Source organism: Pteronotus mesoamericanus, unplaced genomic scaffold (genome assembly GCF_021234165.1).
Source record: "Pteronotus mesoamericanus isolate MK-2021 breed Mesoamerican mustached bat unplaced genomic scaffold, CSHL_Meso_final contig_2, whole genome shotgun sequence".
NCBI classification, from domain to species: domain Eukaryota; kingdom Metazoa; phylum Chordata; class Mammalia; order Chiroptera; family Mormoopidae; genus Pteronotus; species Pteronotus mesoamericanus.
Window position 1 is genome coordinate 16482659 of NW_026555084.1, and position 15231 is coordinate 16497889.

Below are 15231 nucleotides of genomic sequence, written 5' to 3' on the forward strand. Positions count from 1 at the left end.
TAACAACTATCCTCGTCACAAAATGTGCTTTTTAAAAACCTATCGAAATCTAGCAGAGAAACATGAGGAAGACTGGCAAGTCACCTAGCTCGGTAAAGAGAACTCTATAGAATCTAAAGAATCATCACTGTGGGCTGGGCAAGTGAGTAAGTGCTAAATCCACAAAAGTTGAAGACGAGGAAAAAAACATCACCGCTATACGTGGGTTATGAGAAAGGGGCTGCGCTTGGTACCTGCTGCATTGGGCGTAGGTATATGATGCGGTTCCTCTCAGGAGGCATCCGGAGTATCTGGTCTAGTACCTGGTCCATGTTCAGTTTCTTGCATTGTGCGTAGTCAAATCGGTTCACAATTGGTGCGTTTTCGACTTTTAAATGTTTCAGTACCCTGCACCTGGTAGCTACAAAGCAAAAACAATGGTAAGTTCCACAAATATTTTATGCAAAGTAACAGAGCAATGCATAACCTATCTAGAGCCATCCTTGGAGGACTGGCCAGTGTGTTTAGCATAAAACACTACAGGTATAATAAGTATCTCAAACATTACGTACTATCATAAAGTACAACTGACAGTTATCAAAGTAATTTGAAAATGTGACTCTGTCCTGTTCAAAAGAAGACGGTCACCCATATGCTAGAGGGGGATGTTCAGGTACCTTCTCTTATCTAAGATTTTACTGGCAAGGAATCAGAGTCCCGCAGATGACTTGCCTAAACATAAGAATTGTTCAGGAAATATCTACATTAAGGAGGAATGATGGTAACTATTAAATTCTATAGTTTTATGGTAATGGTCAAATAAACCTGGAATAATTCACATGTTATTTTAAATTCACCCATAGAAAATGAGCAGAGTTGATTTTAATTCCTATCATGGGTATAAAGGCAGAACCTTAAAGACCCAGAAATACACGTATTCATTGGCTCAAAGGTGGATAGTCCAAGGTGGTAGCCACTAGCTGCCTGTAGCTGTTTAAATTTAAGTTAATCAAAATTAACAATTCAGTTCCTCAGGCACTGGTAGCCACAGTTCAAGTGTTCAACAGTCACTTGTGGCCACTGGTCGCCACGCCAAACAGTGCAGATATTAAAGGGTATGCCAAGTTTAAAAAAAAACTCCATTTTTTTTCCATCTCTAATTTCAATCTGATTTAATTTTTATCATAGATTATAACCTGGTCCAACACAAGAGTGAGAATCAGGTGGAAGATACTATAAAACCGTAAGGCCGATATGCCTGATCTTTTTAACTCCCAAACACCATCGTCCTGAGCGCTCCAGCCCTGTAGCTAACCTGATGTCTGAACAGGGAGCAAGGCTAGTCTCCAGGCTTTCGGACCCATCTCTCCGCCTGCGACGAGGCAGGAGAAATGAGACAGGAAAGGAGGAGAGAGAGAGAGCGGGCCCGGGGCAACAGGGGTTCAGCGGTTCCCCCCGGGAGAACCAGGCACGGCGAGGGCCACTCTCATTTCATTCAGTTGTCCCGTCCTCCGCCACTAGTGGTCTTCCAGCGACTGAGCTACTTATCCAAGGCTGCCTGTCCCAAGAGCTGAATAATTTGGCTTAAGGGCAAAAGGCTGAGCCTGAGGCCATGGGATCCATCACTAGGTTACAGGCACTATACGGAGAGTCATCGAGTCAAGCACAGAGGTGAAAACCCATCAGCCTCTCAGAGCAACCACAGTAAAGAAAGGGATGAGAGGTCAGCCCGGGGTACAAAAGCTGAGCGAGAGTTAGGTTCTTAGACCTGAGAGCAGAGCTCAAAGCCTTTATTTGCTGCCTTAAGCCAGGCGGGGTTCCCCGCTCCTAGGATCTTCTGAGCTCTTAAAGGGCCCCTGCTCTGCTTTAGGAGGAAACTACAATAGGAAGTTGTTTTTCATGAGATGTTTTAAGACCTTGTTAGTTGGAATGGAGTAGTAGCACCTCGTAAGGGTGAAAATGGGCCTTGGGCTCCCCAGGTATGGTGTGTTCTAGAATTCAGAAGAGAGGCTATATGTTTAAATCTCAGTCTGATTTCTCCTTTCTGGGATTCTCCTAGTTTATGACAAAATGTTTGGTAATGATTTTCTTGTTTTGTTTACTACCAGTATTACAGAAGAAGTGCAAGAAAAGAAAGTCCCTAATTATTTTTTGCAAAACTAATATAATACAAATTAACACTTATTAGGCTTTTACTAGATGTCAGACCCTCTGCTGTATGGATGTATATATGTGTACATACACACACACACACACACACACACACACACATACACAAACACCCCCCCATTATAGCATTTAACCTTCATAAGTGCTTTATAAGCTAAGCATCAACAGCACACTTTACAAACTGAAAAAAAAATAAACACAGTGAGTCTAACTGTCCAAAGACACGAGTCAGATCTTCACCATTTTATGTGGATAGTTATCAAAAATATAATTATGAATGAAAACAGAAAATAAACAAATCATGCACAGGATATACTATGTATCTAAAAATTTTAAAAGCTCACATAAAATAATACCCTGCAGGTTTTCAGAGACAGGCGTGTATGTAAGTAAACACATGAGAGAGACACTGGAAGGATACGCAGTGGACGCCGGAGTAGAGGCGGTGGACGCCCGACGGATGGGCAACGAGGGGCAAGCAGGGCCACTGGGCCAATGAAAACGTGCCATGACTGAGGCGGTGACTGACCACGCCCACCAAATCCGAGCAGGTAAGCACGTAGGGCCCAGCCACCACTCCCCCCGCAAAGCATTCACACACAAAGCAGGTCTAACCTCACGCCGTTAGCAAATGGCAGACACAGGACTCAAGCTGAGGTCTATCTGATTCGATCAGATCAGGGAGCAAACAGCATTTTGAGGAAACTGAAGGAGAGGCTATTTTAAAAGATGAACCAAGGACGTCCCTGATACACGGCCCCTCACGAATACTACTAATTATTTGAGAACTACAGAGCAGGTCAGAATTAGAAATCATCCAACATAATGATTCCTTTGACAAATAACACAGCAATGTAGCATGTATGAGCCCTTCATTCCTTAAACTCGTTCACGAGGCTCTGCACGACCCGGGCCTCGATGCATACCATGGATGAACATCATCTTGGGACAGTCCTTCAGCACCAGGTCAGTGATTCCACAGTTGGTCATAGTGACTCCCACAAGATTTTTAGACTTTAGTACAAGGACCTATGAGGAGAAAAATTTTTAAGTTAGATGTCTCTTTCTGTACTTTCTTTGGAAAACTTAAAACAGTTGCACTGGCACAGGCGAGAAGCCGCCGTTGCCAATTTTTTGGTTTAGAGCAGAGAAGTATATAATCATGGAAACGCCGGTTCCTTGGCGTTATTCAGGGCCGTGGCTGGACTGAAAGGTGAGGGCTTTTTCTTCACCTGTACATGGTCATCCTCAATCACAGGGTCACTGGTACTGGTGGACTTATCTGCTGTCCGCTTCCGCTTCATAGAATGACGTGGCTTTGTTTTAGCAACCTCTAGAAAAAGCAAGAGGAACATGCGTATTTCAGCCTTGCTTTCTTTCCTTCAAGAGAGCACATTCAATTGTGTTCGTATAAACTCCATCAAGGCAACTCTCAAATCTACAACTTGGTCGCCAATGGAACAGTCAGACCGCTATTTCCAACCGACCGTTCCAGAACAAGATCACGCTCCATTACTGCAAACTTAGTATCCCCTTCTCACCCCTGGGCTATTCCAACAATCTAAATGACATACCCATCTCTGGTCATTCAAGCCATCTGAAATATCATTGGTGGCTTAAGCTCACCAATTTCTTGCCAACAACTTTAAATTTTCGACCATTGCTCAATAAATGCATTTCAATGTCTGAGCTCCGGAGCTATGCCTTAGCCCACCTGCTGGGTCTTATCCATCCTATATCGCAGCCAGCCCCCACTGCCAATGCCTCTGAAGCCATTCATCGTTCTGGCTCCTTCTGCCCAGAACAACTTCCCTGACTTCACTTTGGGAAATACTACCCATCCCTGAAAAGACCATCTCAAAAGTCACCTTTTCTGACAAATCACCGGATTCCCAAACATTACACAGGGTTCTGTAATTCCCTGTATACTTCTTTTATTGCACCATTTACACTAACATGCTCCTTGAGGGCAACAACACTGTCTTTTCATCTTTGTATCCATGTCAGCCACTAGCAATGATCTAAAACGAACACTTATTGAATGAATCGTACTCAGCATTCACTGAATGAATGAATGAATGAATGAATGAATGAGTGCACCAGATACATAAATGATATAATAATAATAGCAAATATTTACTGAGTGCTTACTGTATATCAGGCACGTTCCTAAGGGTTTCACTAGTATTTAAGTAATTTCATCCTTTTAACAGCCCTCTGAGATAGATTTATTATTCTCCTTATTTTATAGATTAGGAAAGTAAGACATTGGAAGTTTGCAAAGGTAAAACTAGTGGGACCAGGAGCCAAACCCAGGCAACCTCGTGGCAGTCACTACACTAGAAAACCTGCACTTTTATCTGCCAAACCCTAGTTAGTACGGCCCTAGCTCATTTGCCAGCATTGTTCTAAAACATTGCCGTTTAATTATTAAAACAAACATGATTGTATATACAAGTTCTAAATTCACCTCTAAACCTTAACAAGCACATATATACTCTAAGACAAGACACTAAAAGTCAGTCCTCCTTTTGGACAGCCATTCTGCAGCGGAGTAGCTACTGGACGCGGGAAGACTGGGCTTCCTGAGTAAAGTCCTGCCGCACCGCTCATTCACATACCGCTACTAGATCACAGCGTTCCACCTGGGAATTCTCTACCTTCAAACGTGAAAGATTACTAAGACAGATAGAGAACTATGGTGCAAATATTGCAGATTCCCAAAGGTTTGGGGTTACTGTAGAGAACTCTAGAGTTAATCCAAGTGTTTTGTTTGTCTGTTTGTTTGTTTTTTAAATACCAGAACGTTCCCTTCACCACCTGAAATCTTTGTGAATTCTTACTATACAAAACAACCGGAAGCAGCTGCTTTGAGTGAGGCCCAAAAGGGAACCCAATAGTTCTACGCAGCAAACTTCCAACATCTCCCTGAACCCAAGCAAAACTCTGGGGTTCTTGAAAAAGATAAAAACCACTGACCCAGCCAACCCAGCAAAGGCTGCCTCCCCCATATCCCCGCAGAAACCCCGCGTGAAGTCCAGTTATCTTCACTGACAAGGCATCTTCATAAGGCAGCTTATTTCACATAGCAGACAAAACTCACACACTTGTTACTACCAAAAATAGGTTCCAGTTCCCCTCTCCCTGTACCGCAAAAATGAAAGTGAACAACATACAAAAGCAGTCTAGTTTCCATTCTTTTGTGGCAGTGTTCAAAGAAGGATCTTCTATTAGTATTCTCCTTTTTAGGATCCAATTTTCAAACTCTTGCCTTCCTGGATTGCTCTCTCCCTTCCCCTCTAACTTACTGGAATATGGGGTTCAAAGCTAAATTTCCGGCTCTCCAGAGTGCCCCAATTGGCAGTTTATGTTTTCACACTGTGTACATTGATAACCTTGAGAAACAAAGGCTTCCCAACGTGAAAGGAAAACACAGTTCATCCCATTATTTTTTTTTTTAATGCCTCCTTTGTTTAGGGAAAATGAATATTGTTTAGGGACAACTGTTAGTGATTGCAACATCCACCAGCATCAACATACTTCATATGATCGTTCCTACCACTTAATTAAGTTCACAGTCATTCACTGTGGCCCACACCATGTGAGACCCTATGCTAGAAGTGGGGCATATAATGGCGAACAAGCAGACATTGTCCCTGCCTTCATGGAGCTCATAGTCTACAGGAAAGACAGACAGTAAAACATGAAATGACAACATATGCTAGTTAACATTAGCAAAGAAGATGCTACAGAAACACAGAAAAGCAGACCAATCCCATCTCGGGTGTTAGGGAAAGAGGTTAGTATGTGTGAGCACTGCACCATATTAATCCTAAGTGTTATTCTTTTACAATCCAATCAGTTATTTTTGTGATATTTACTTTAGAAAGTACTGTACAAGGAGGTTAAAGAAACTTATAGGCATTTATTCCCAAAATAAAAATTCACAAGACAAATAACTATATTACCTTCTAACATGGTTTTTAACACTACACAAGGCCATAACTTGAGAACTAAATAAAAACTCAAATGTTTTCTGTAATTTAAAAGCTCAATCAAGTTTGTTCTTTTATTAGTTTGGATTTTACTCCTTAAAACTTTTAAAGCAGGATGGCAATCGATATCAAAACATGCTAGATTAAAAATAACAAGTTGAAAGCCATCCAAATAACTTGTTCTTCTTTCCAAAAGAGATCTGGATAATATTCACATCAGCACTTTGACATTTCTCCAGAAAAGTTGTTACTGAAAGTAAATGGACACTTGTGTTCTGTTTAAAAAATATTAGAACAAAATTTACCTATTATATACAGATTAGCTACATACATTAGAAGCCTTCTCAAATTGAAAAAAAATCACAACAGACGTAATTTACTAATAAAGTAAAAAGCACTACATAAATGAAATTATTATTTTTTAATTCTAGAGAATTATTTAACTCAAAAAAAGGTCTAGTCACAAAACAAATCAGAAGGAAATGATAAAAGGGGTCAAGGAACACAAGGCAAAAAAGAAGTCAAAGTCCCCTGTGGTTAATATAAAGGATCTATGTTAAAAACAAAAACAAAACAAAACCTCCAAAATGGCAACAACTATAAAACATTACCAAGAGACATGAGACAAAACAGGAGGCAAAACAGCCCTTACATAGAGAGGCTCAATGCTGCAAAAATGTCATCTTTTCAATCAATGTACCAGAATTCTAAACAAAAACCAAGCTTTGTTTTTAGAGCTTGACAAAATTATTATAAAATACAACTATAAAAATAAATAACAAATGTATGACTAGCCAAGGAAGTTCTGACAAAGAATAAAAGACAGAGCACTGGAACCAGAGACCCAGAGACAAGCTTAGGTGCATTGAAGGCACGTGATAAAAGAGCGTTTCAATATAACGACATGGGAATGGATGTCAATAAGTAGTATTGACACAACTTGGTGATAATTCGGTATAAAAAAATCAAGTTAGTTCCCACAGATTAAAACAAACAAACAAACAAACAAAAGAATGCAAAGATGTGAACAATTATCTGAAACAGTTGTAGAGACGGCCCTCCATAGCACAAAAGCCAAAAAAATCATAAAGGTAAACAAACACACAGATTTGACTTTACAAATATGAAAATAACAACAACAACAAAACCCCCCCCAAAATACCCCTGCAACAAGAGGGGTTGTAACGGGGAGTTTACCGGGCACAGGATGTCGGTTTGGGAAGGTAAGAAAGTTCGGATGGATGGTGGTAATGGCTGCACAACATCGTGAACGTACTAATGCCAAGGAAATGCACACTTCAAAATGGTTAAAATGGTAAATTTTCTTATGTGTACAAAATAGCACAAAGTATTTAAACTCCAAGCTGGGAGTATTTTCGTCATATGGCAGAACTAGTTTCTGCAAAGCATAATGAAATCTTCAAATAAAACGCCCATCTTTAAACACGAGTTCATGCTACTATGATGATTAGCACATAACTTCTCATATTTATCTTATCCAGCTTATTTTTGTTGGTTTAATTCCACATGATGCAATCATCTCTACTTAGTATACAAAAAAGTGTTGACTCTATGTTCTGGGGCCGATTTTAAGATTTTGAAATTGAGGGGGACTTGGATAAAATAAAAGTACATTATTACTCATTAATGGGTAAACATGACTTAATAAAGGCAGAGGAGATGACGTAAGGTCAGACACATAAACAGAACGATGATTAAGGAAATGTGCTCACCCTCATCCAACACAATGCCTTGGTGTACACATTATAAATATTATTAATGAAATTAATACACGTATATGCTTTCAGTGTATCTTCACCAACGTAACTGTCAGGTAAAGTACTTACCCGCTTATATCCTGGCAAACTTAACTAAAATCAAAACTAGACTTCAGAAAAAATTACTAAGTAACTGCCGCAGCAGACACGGGGGCACCCTGGGTATGTTCCAGCCCCAGCACCTCCAGGCCCTCACCTCCTGGCTGAGGTTCAAAACGTCACCCACAGCAAGGCTTCCTAAGTGTGGGATGGGAGCAGAGTGTACCTACTGGGACTTACACATCGGAATCAGTGTTGTAATTAGGGTCAACAGACACGGTGGTATTTTATTCTTAGAAACTTATCTTTTGAGTTTTTCTGGGCTGAATGCTTTACGAGCCGTTTCACACACCCTTCCGTCCCCGACCGCTGCTGAAAATTAGCTCAAAATCTGTCGGATCACAGCACCCCGACACAGAACTCAGTGTGCCCAGCTGGCTTTACCAGGAAAACTCATGGAACGAGCTGGCGCCTTCCCAGGCCCCGGCCTGCAGGCGCCGGCGCTGGCAGCACTGTCGTACCTGACTCAGACACCAGCGGTGCGTGGGGCAGTCTGCTCCTGGCCCTGGTGAGGGGCCTCCGAGGGTAGTCTTCACGAGACTGCGCGTCACAGCTCTCAGGCTGGGAGCTGCCCCTCCTGTCCTCACCTGGAGCCCCAGAGCCACTCCCATTAGTCCTCTCATCATGTGCTGGGCCTGCAGACCCCCCTTGTGGCAGAGTCCTAAAGGAAAAGGCGGATCTCGTACCATCCGGGCCATTCACAACACAGGCTCGGCTGGTTGAAGGACGTTCCTCATCAGAACACCTGCTAGTTCTCCTTTGGGATTCCCGAGGCCTGTGACAGCAGCACCTGGGGCAGACAGAACTCTCTGCATCTCCCTCCTCCGTGGCCTCAGAGTCCTCCGACCCCGCGGGGGAGCAGACGCACTGCCTGGACACATCCACCTCCGCAGGGCTAGGCCCGGAAGATCCGCCGCTGTCCACCGTCCGTCCACAGTCGGGGCTCTGAGAGGCGGCGCTGAGCGAGCTGGCGTGCCCCGCTGTGCTGGCGGCGGCGCTGCTGCAGCCGGGATACACATCCTTGCTTTTTTTCTTTTCAGGAACGTCCCGAGCTGCTTTCATATCGGCTTTGATCTGCTCACTGGTGACCTGACAGCCCTTCTCACAACTGCTCTCCTCGAGGGGGGGCCGCTTCGCCGGGCCCAGCTGATGGGGGCTGCACCTCTTTCGAAGTGGAGTCTTGCCTTTTCCACTTACTGCTTACAGAGAAAGAAGAACGGCCCGAGGAAAAGAAAAAGTTTCAGTACAAATTCTGGACGAAAAGCAAGAGTAAATCTGGACAGGAAACAATGCACACTGATTTTCCTAAAGTATAATGGTGACCACATCACTCAGCTCAAAAATCCTCTGCGGCCCTCTAGTGCCCACCTGGCTTATACAGTCCTTAGCTCAGCCTTCAAGGCTCACCATGATCTGATTCCACACTTACATTCCACTCCTCTCCCCTCTGGATACACTGTATACCCCAGCCCACTCCGAATGTTCCCCTGCATCACTCCATGGGGGACCTGTCCTCTCCAATTCTTCAGCCTTGGATCTCTGTTCAATCTCTTCTGCACCCGACCCCCAACCACTGTGGCGCATTCCCTGTAACATTATTACACATGTTTCAGACCTGATACTCCAGCCAGACTAGAGGTTACTCATCCCTGTACCCCTCACAGCACCTAACACAGTACCTGGGGCACAGTAAGGTTCAATGAATATATGAAGAAATACTTAAAACAACTCAGGTTTTGTCAGGCTTACAGAAGATCTAGTTTCTAAATTCAGAAACTGAACTTTCTAGGACACATGAGTTTCATCAGCTGGTCACTTTATTTCCCCTAAATTTCAGTTTCCCCTAAAGCTCCTTTCAACCACAAATGTACAGATGTCTGAAGTTCTTTAAAGGAATATAGTAAGACTCGAGTGATCAGTCACTGGTTAGTAAATTTCCAAGTCTAAAGAACTGAGCTCTCCATACACAGAAGTGTACACATATTTCAGTTCCGGTACTAAACGTATACCGAACATTCTAACATATTAAGGACTAGGGTGCCCAAGGAAAAATGGAGAATTTTTAAAAGCTGAAGTGGTAGGCATATGGCTCTGAGAAACAAAAGGGAAGGAAAGACAAGAAAGAAGTACAAATCTAAAAGTAAAGACAATTATAATTTTTGGTGAGGCAAATGGCAGCAGGCTGCTGGCCAGATTTCAAGGGAGGCAGGGGATTATAAGAAAATAGTTCAGGACCCCCCTCAAGCACCAAACTAGCCACCAACATTCACCAAGCACAGCTAGACAGATCATGAACTGGGCAATGTCTGATTTCGATGCTCTGGCTGGCTCAGCGACTAATCCCTCTCGCTAAGCCCTGAGCCCCTGATGCCACCAACTTCCTAAAGCCTCTGCCTGGGAGTCACGATCCCCAGCCTACCCTTCCCTGAGCCCTGACCCCACGGCACTGTCGTGCTCCATTTGCCCTTGACAGCACCACCCAGCCCCCCGCTCCCTCGGGCGACTGCCTTCCCTCCCGCCTGCCACAGCTGATACAGGCATGTTAACGGCGCCATGAGCTGGGGCAGGGCAACCTTACAGAAACAGAGGCCTCGTGGGTCAGTCCTCAGGGCCCCAGCGACAGGGCAGAGGCCAGTGCAACCCCTCACCTGACAACTCCCGGGACTGCGCTGGCTCTCCGGATTTGTCTTCGCGCTCAGAGTAACGCCGAGCACCATTCTTCGGAATCCAGACTTCTTGGAGTTCTAGACTGTCTTCCTCATCATCACTCTCTGAATCATGAACGGTAATTGGGGTTGGTTTTACTACACGCTGAAGTCCACTGGGTCCTAAAACAAAAAGCACAGGCTTAACAGTTACTTATTGCCCAAGAAAGGCTCTCACTCACAGTCCTATTTCTAGGAATCGGGCTCACAGAGATGTTCTGGCTCTATGTCACCTCCCTCATCACTCATTTTAATGGAGTGTGCACTCAGATGAGATACTGGGCAAGCACTTTAACTCTAAAGCATTACATAAGCTTTAAGTATGATTAACGTGCCAACCAACAAGATGCATTCCTAAAGGCAAATAAAAATAGATTACAGAATAACAGGCATGACAACCATTTATAAAATGGGCCATTCTTCCAATTTTGCAAATGCACAAAAGAAGGCAAAGGAAGTGAAGGCGAGCCTCGGACACCTACGGCACTGGTGAGCACCCTGCATCCTTTCACTGAGGGTCGGTCTATCTCACTGGACGTAGCAGATACGTTCCTGAAAGGCCGGATGCTTGATGCACTTTATTATTTGAGTATTTCTACCCATGTAAAGACTGCTTTATCTGCTTGGCAGTACACACTGTAAACCTTTAGCTTGTCTGAGCCAACTGTCTCTGGAGAGTGACTGATACTCGCTCCATCAATAGAATGTAGGCTCCCAGGAACCTGGCCTATCTTTTTCCTATTACACTGTACAATGCCTATTACATTGTACAATGCCTGGCAAAAAGCAGGCACACAGCAGTTGTTGAGTAAGTGACTGCATCTGTAAGACACTTGATAGACGAGGTAAAGCTATTTTCCACTCAAAGATAAGGTAGCTTTCCAATAGGCCAGGAGTGAGATAAACTGAATTCTAATCTCACTTCTGTCCCTTGCTTATTAGCTAAGTGGGCTTGAGCAAAACATTCAGACTTTTGAAAGGATGTTAGTTTCCCTACCTATAACACAAAGGGCTGTATTAGGTAATCTTTAAGGGCTGTTGACTATGACCAGCCATAAGTCACCCAATGGCAAAAGGAGATTCAATCTTGGTCTATTTACTAAACCCGATCAACCTCTCCACTGCTCCCCATTATCACCAAAAAGAAGGGTGAGGACAAGCAAAATATTTAGTCAGGTCATTTATTTTCCCATTAACAATTTGAGTGCTTTCTTTCTCTACACACATGCATGTGCATGCATGCCAATAAAGAGTTGTTACCACAGTTACAAAAAATCAAAAACAAACTTTAATAAGATATATATACATGCAGCAAGGAGAACACCAACATAGCAAAGCCCTCAATAATAAGTAGCATATAACGTATCACTAAACATTTCTAGTGCTTTACGTTAGTAGAGTCAGGCCCTAGTGTTCAGAACCATGAATGTGGGAAGCCACACAATTACCTGCTTGTTCCTCATCAACATCCACAGGAATAACTGCCTGGCTGTGAGCTGGAGTCTCATGTCCGCTCTCAGCCACCACCTCTCCATCTTCTTGTACCATGTCTTCCATCTCATTCAATGCTTAAACAGAATCAACAGTCAAAGTCACACCAGGGGAGGTCTAAAAAACCACAACAGCAGCCAAAACAGCATATAATTGTGCTTCACTGTATCAACATTAACAAGACATGTCCAATTACTCTGTAGGAGAGGGAATTACAGGGGGGAAAGGAGCACGTAGTGGAGAAAGTCCATCCCTGTAGGCTGGACGCAGGGACAAAGGCACACAGAGGAGAGGAAGCACCATGTTCCTTCCTGAAGATGTTACCAGGGATGGGTGTACGGGACAACTCTGTCTCCCTCTAAGCTATTTGCTTCAAGGTAGTAAGAACCACCTCCTGGGAGACCTTAGGATCATCTTACCAGCAATTAGTCTCATAGTATCTGCCAGCTAATCCAGGATGTGCTGGGAGGGCAAACTCGAATTGTTTCTCCTCCTCCTCTCTAGAGGCTATGGTATCATTTTTGGCTAATGTGTGGCAAGGATTATTAACAAATACATAAAGCACATTTTTGACATTTTAGTATTACTCAAATGTTTTATTTGCAACGAAGTCTGCGCAACAGTTATTAGTGCCTATCAATAAATAGAAATGTGTCACTTTATTTATATTTTTCCAAAGGATAAGCACAGTGAGCAATTTTGGACTGATAAGTCTCGATCAGTTTCCTAAATAAGTACTAAAGTTTCAGTCAGTTTACTAGTGTTAAGATAAAATGACCACTTTTCCAAGAGGACCCTAAATAAAAGAATTCCTGGCTTTGCCAGCTTTTTGGAAGATTAAACCCAAAGCTCTCAAGTCAGTTTTCAAGGCACTCAACCCGTACCTCTGAGATCAGGCGTGTGTGCCTGATCTCAGTGTGAGCCAGAGTAGTGCCAATACTGTCCTGCACAGTCACAGTGCGGCCTCAACTCAGGGGGCAGCGGACGTCCGCCCCAGGCAACACTAAATCCTCAGTGCCTAGGGGTGCTCCTTAATTACCGCTGAGAAGTCAACCATTCAACCCTTTGAGTGAAATGAAAAAACCAGCAGAAGAGAAAAAGAGCCTGTTCCTGGAAGAACCTCCCTAAGGAGACAAGCCAGGCTAACACAAGCGGAGGGTGCTGGCCACAACAGGGTAATGCACAGCGGGCGGCTCCGCTACACTCCAGCGCCGGGCCGAAACTAAGCAGAGGCCCACGTGTGAAAGTTTTAACGTTTTACATTAAAGAAAGTCAACATGTCAATACAAATTTTTAACTCATTTTTAAAATAGTGTTAAATTTGCACCTAGAGTAGAAGCATCAATGCTAGTTATTTCAACTAACACTAATTCTCGTTCATCCTTTTCACTTTGAATCCTTGTACCACTTTTTTTCTTATTTGGTTTTGTTTTGTTTTTCTTTCTTTTATTTGAATTCTTTCTACTCCTGGCTTTGACCAAAAGTCACAAAGCCTTTCTCTGGCTCCTTACTTTTTATTTAAAGGAATCAATGTGATTGATATATATGTAATAATATATACAAATTAATATACTGTCAACTTAGAAAGACCCATGGAACCTAATGTTTTATACCAATCTTCGTTTCTCTACACATGCTGCCGTCCCCTTTGGTATTCTTAGACTTCCTCTTATTGAAGCCATTTATTTCCTCAGCCTTGGCTTTTATGTAGCTCATTCCTTTGCTTCTCAGACTTTCATTGCATCTGGAGCTCTCCTATTTGACAATACTGTACCTTGAGTATTTGTTTATATGCAAGTCTCTCAACAACTAAAAGCTTCAGTTTCCACGTTAGCAGATTTGCATTCCACTGTTCTCTCTTAAATCAAACAGTGTTCCCACACAGGTTTTGAGCCCTACTGCACAGTGATTTCACGATGAAAGGCATTCTCCATGATCTACTGAGAAGCCTAGGACCCAGTAACTGTCCCACGGAGTCTACAGTCTGTCCGTTTCGTCAGCTCCAACCATACAACCACAACTGAGTTCTTGGGTTTGGGCAGTTTTGCGCTACATCTGCCGTCGCAGGGTCCCATGGATGGTCTACGTTCTCTGATGTCCATTTCCTTATGGTGCCAGCAACCAGTATGATGGCACTCAGGGACAACAAGGCAAAAGAGGTAATACCTAACCTGACCTCACTCTCCTTAACCCCTAGCACTTTCTGGGTCTGTACTTTTTCTTTCTTTTTTTTTTTTTTTGGTATTTTTGGGGGAGAATGTCAGGGGAGATTTAGCTATGGGTTTGAAATGCCTAAGAGCATTCATTTGGAAATAAAAAGCATGATGCTAGATATTACTGCAGTATTTCAATAAGGAGGAAGATGAAGGTTGGCGAAAAAGGTTTAGAATTCTTAGCATATAGTTGGTATGAAAGCCATGAGTGGAATGAGCCCATGTAGAAAAAATGGTTGGTGAGATCAAGAAGAAATGTGAAATAGAGGAAGTGGTGCAATCAAAGAACACTGAGCAGGTCTGTCCAATGAGCTAGGAAGAAAACCAGGAAAAGGGTTTCAGAGATGCTAAGGGAAGAAACTGTCTCAGAGAGGTAGAAGTGCGCATCAATGACACATGCTGCTGAGGCGTCAAAGATGAAGTTGGAGAAACGACCACCAGCTTTAGTGAAAGAGTCACTGCTGACTTTGTAAAGAACCAAAACGGAGGGTTCTGTAGAGAACATGTGAGGTGAGAAGGTGAACACGACGCTCACAGATGATAAGGGCCTGAATCCTCAAGAGCAACGCCAATGGAGATCAGGCTCTACACACAGCACACAGTCATTATAAAAGCAGTTCCAGGCATCAGGGCCCCCAGCTCTCGCTAGTTACTGTGCCCCCAAGAATGGGTGAAGGGGCAAAAGACAGACAGCTGGAAGAGATTCCTTCTCTAGTTCTACGGTTTTAGCAGAAGTGGAAAATCTGGTAAGGGAACACTGTATTTTGCTGTATATAATGCGAACTTTTTGCCTAAATTTCTG

The 15231-nt window shown here is 43.2% G+C and overlaps 1 protein-coding gene across 4 annotated transcripts in view; it reads right to left on the bottom strand.

Annotated features, from left to right (window-relative positions):
• FBXO38 (F-box protein 38) overlaps positions 1 to 15231 on the bottom strand; it is a 46141-nt gene that overhangs the window by 4064 nt on the left and 26846 nt on the right. For 3 of the 4 annotated variants that reach the window (XM_054568214.1, XM_054568213.1, XM_054568215.1), the window contains 6 exons: positions 12174 to 12293; positions 10669 to 10848; positions 8482 to 9216; positions 3381 to 3481; positions 3075 to 3177; positions 234 to 400 (listed from right to left, as the gene is read on the bottom strand). In XM_054568214.1, the coding sequence (XP_054424189.1) occupies positions 234 to 400; positions 3075 to 3177; positions 3381 to 3481; positions 8482 to 9216; positions 10669 to 10848; positions 12174 to 12293 (1406 nt within the window). The remainder of the gene's footprint in view (positions 1 to 233; positions 401 to 3074; positions 3178 to 3380; positions 3482 to 8481; positions 9217 to 10668; positions 10849 to 12173; positions 12294 to 15231) is intronic. The other variant, XM_054568216.1, reaches the window with a different exon arrangement.